This window comes from Formica exsecta, unplaced genomic scaffold, assembly GCF_003651465.1.
Source record: "Formica exsecta isolate Colony F162 unplaced genomic scaffold, ASM365146v1 scaffold15, whole genome shotgun sequence".
Lineage (NCBI taxonomy): Eukaryota > Metazoa > Arthropoda > Insecta > Hymenoptera > Formicidae > Formica > Formica exsecta.
Window position 1 is genome coordinate 1,104,942 of NW_021848825.1, and position 3,154 is coordinate 1,108,095.

The window sequence follows — 3,154 nt, forward strand, 5'->3', positions numbered from 1 at the left end:
TTATTAATACGGATATATAGTTTATTTTATTAAATTATTGATCGGCGAATTATAATCATTGTGAAGGATGATATATTGGATTTAAGAACAGCTTCACTTCACCAATTTAATTTGGAACATAAAACAGCATTCTTGCTCTTGCTCGTTCCACAATTTCCATTTGAGATCATACGTTCGCTGTAATAGAAATATGTTTTAAATAACATTCTAAGATTGATTTTCTCTTCTACGTAAAAAATACTTATACATTATGAACCATCTTTTTACATCTCAAATTATATTTAAGTTTTCTATTATTTTATCGTTTCAATATTGAACTTTAATATTTGAATAGATTTCAATGCAAGAAATTGTGTGTAGTCAACATTTATATGAATCATACATATGTAAAAAAATATTACATAAAATAAAATAAAACTGAGAAAAAGATAGCTGTGATAAACAAATATGTATTATAAAATGTTCATAATTATTTATACATATATATAAATGTAGTATGAGATAAGAATAAAAAATGGCGAATATTTACAATAAAATCTATAAATTATTTACCGCAGGGAATTTCTTAGAGATTGGCAATATAACCGAGTATGTTTGTTTTTGACCAGGCGTAGTTGGACAAACAGTAGATGCGCAAGCATCAAGTGGCATACCCAAAAATGGTAAATCTACGATTTCCGAAGCCCAATATGCTCTGCTGGATAACGAATCACCATTGAACTCTGGAATAAAATATATATTATTAATACATTATTATATATCTTGAGTATTATGATCGATATTTTTTAATCCAGAGTGAAAAGTATTTTCAAAGATGAAATAAAGAATTAACGGTATCTTTTAAAGTTTACATAAATTATATTTTACTACATAATATTTTCTTATATTTTAAAGTATTGACTTATAAGCGTTAACACATAAAATATTAGGGCTATACATTGATCTTTTTGTTAATAATAATATTTAAAAAATTTTTCTAATTTATAATATTTTATTAGAATATATTGCTACGATTCGTAATAATATTTAATGATTGTTACGTAATTTTTAATAATTGCTATATATTCTATTTTTCAATATATCTTTTATATACATATAAAATTCAAAATTCAAAATATGCATATAATTGTAAATTAAAAGTATGATCAACTTGCTCATTTCAAAGATATAAAGTTCGAGATTATCTAATTAACGTTTCTGCAATCCATTTTTATTATTTTAATATAAATGAAGCATATAAAAAAACTTCGATTATACTTACCGGAGGTGTAGTCAAAGCTTATGCTCGCATTGCGACCCTTTTTCAAAGAACATGGTTTTCTTTCTTCAGCTTCCCTGCATGGATTTACACGTACTTCGTGTACAGTACAAACAGAAGTGACATTTTCAGCTGAAACATTGATGATAAGATTTTATAGAGAGAGTCTATTCAAAAAGTTGTGCGCATGTCTTTTGAAATTCTCACATCTCATTTATTCTCATTTAGTCTATAACTTAAATAGCAACAGGGGGCATTAAGAATAAGAATTATCATGATATATTAAAAATATTAAATAAGAAGAGATTATTTTATAAAATATGTGTAAAAAAAAGATATCATTTTACTTGCGTCACACGCTATGAATCAAATAATGGATATTTTTATAATATTTTTGAGTTATCTTTATTCATCTTCATACAATCCGTTGTTTTGTTTTCGTATAAGAAATAATGAGATAAGCGCGCGTAAATTGCAGTAAAAGAAACATAAAAAGAAGCAGCACGTGTCATCGATGGCGCAATTTTTTGCGGATCGGCGCAAACTAGTTCAAAACTACAATCCAGCAAAGTTTTCCAAGTCTAGATAAAGCGAAATAATTTTTGCATCTTGATCTTCTTTCTTGTCTTTTTACGAAATCGCGTGCCGGATGTTCGGTTCATTTTTCGAAGATCAAGAACTCAGTTATAAATTATAATACGCGAAAAAAACTCTCGCAAATATTCGGTGAATACACGGAAAATTTATTAAATTATATTTCAAGCGAACATATCACCTCTATCTATGTCGAAGTTTCGCCGCTTCATTGATTTAGCAGATTTTTCCCCAAACTATTTTATCCGGAAAGTTAAGGTTTAACTGCTCTTTTCTACGAACAATAAATTTACGTTTTCGACGCGCTTTCATCTATAATAATTCTCGCTTTTATCAAACGCTTATCACGAAGAAATTTCGCGTAAGCGCGTAAGCTTCGTCATGAGATTCATTCCAAATTTTTTATTCCTGGGATGATAACGTTTTCCTCGGATTAATTTATCATTTAATGCATTTCTAAGTTCCCTTTTCTATAACTTTAATCGGATATTATTTCATTATTGTTTCAATAGTATTCCACAACATGAATTAACTTCGAATTAAATACATTTCTGTGCGAGTATCACTCAACATTTCAATTCAATTCAATTAATCTAGACAGCATGTTTATAACAGATGTTTAATAAATCTTTCAATACATTTACATTTGATCGGTGCCATTAAGTCGATTACGATTTTTTCATTTTTCTAATATAACAAACAATGTTCAAATTTTTTTTTTCTATGGAATTAAAAATTCATTATTATAAAGTCAAGAAAATAAAAGATTCCAAAAATATCTTCTTTTCTTTAATGAAACTACTAAAAATTTCATAAGGAAAATAAGGAATTTTAATGTAACTTTAAGCACATTTTATTGAAAGGTTTATAACTCATGTAACTAATAAGTAAAAAAGGAAGACTAAAATTGAGGCGATGCTATTTTAGTCTAGCAATCCCTCTTTTGTTTGCATAGAAAGAAGCATTATTGCTTCAATCTTCGTCTCTCTCTCTCTCTCTTATATTTTAAAGTATTGACTTATAAGCGTTAACACATGAAATATTAGGGCTATACATTGATCTTTTTGTTAATAATAATATTTAAAAAATTTTTCTAATTTATAATATTTTATTAGAATATATTGCTACGATTCGTAATAATATTTAATGATTGTTACGTAATTTTTAATAATTGCTATATATTCTATTTTTCAATATATCTTTTATATACATATAAAATTCAAAATTCAAAATATGCATATAATTGTAAATTAAAAGTATGATCAACTTGCTCATTTCTAAGATATAAAGTTCGAGATTATC

At 26.4% G+C, this 3,154-nt stretch overlaps 1 protein-coding gene across 1 annotated transcript in view; it reads right to left on the bottom strand.

Moving 5' to 3' along the window:
• The window catches only part of LOC115232786 (MD-2-related lipid-recognition protein-like), a 4,639-nt gene continuing 1,485 nt past the window's right edge, over positions 1 to 3,154 (bottom strand). Inside the window, exons 2-4 of the mRNA XM_029802889.1 lie at positions 1,262 to 1,390; positions 553 to 722; positions 1 to 177 (exon numbers count right to left, since the gene is read on the bottom strand). Of these exons, the coding sequence (XP_029658749.1) occupies positions 94 to 177; positions 553 to 722; positions 1,262 to 1,390 (383 nt within the window). The 3' untranslated portion in view covers positions 1 to 93. The remainder of the gene's footprint in view (positions 178 to 552; positions 723 to 1,261; positions 1,391 to 3,154) is intronic.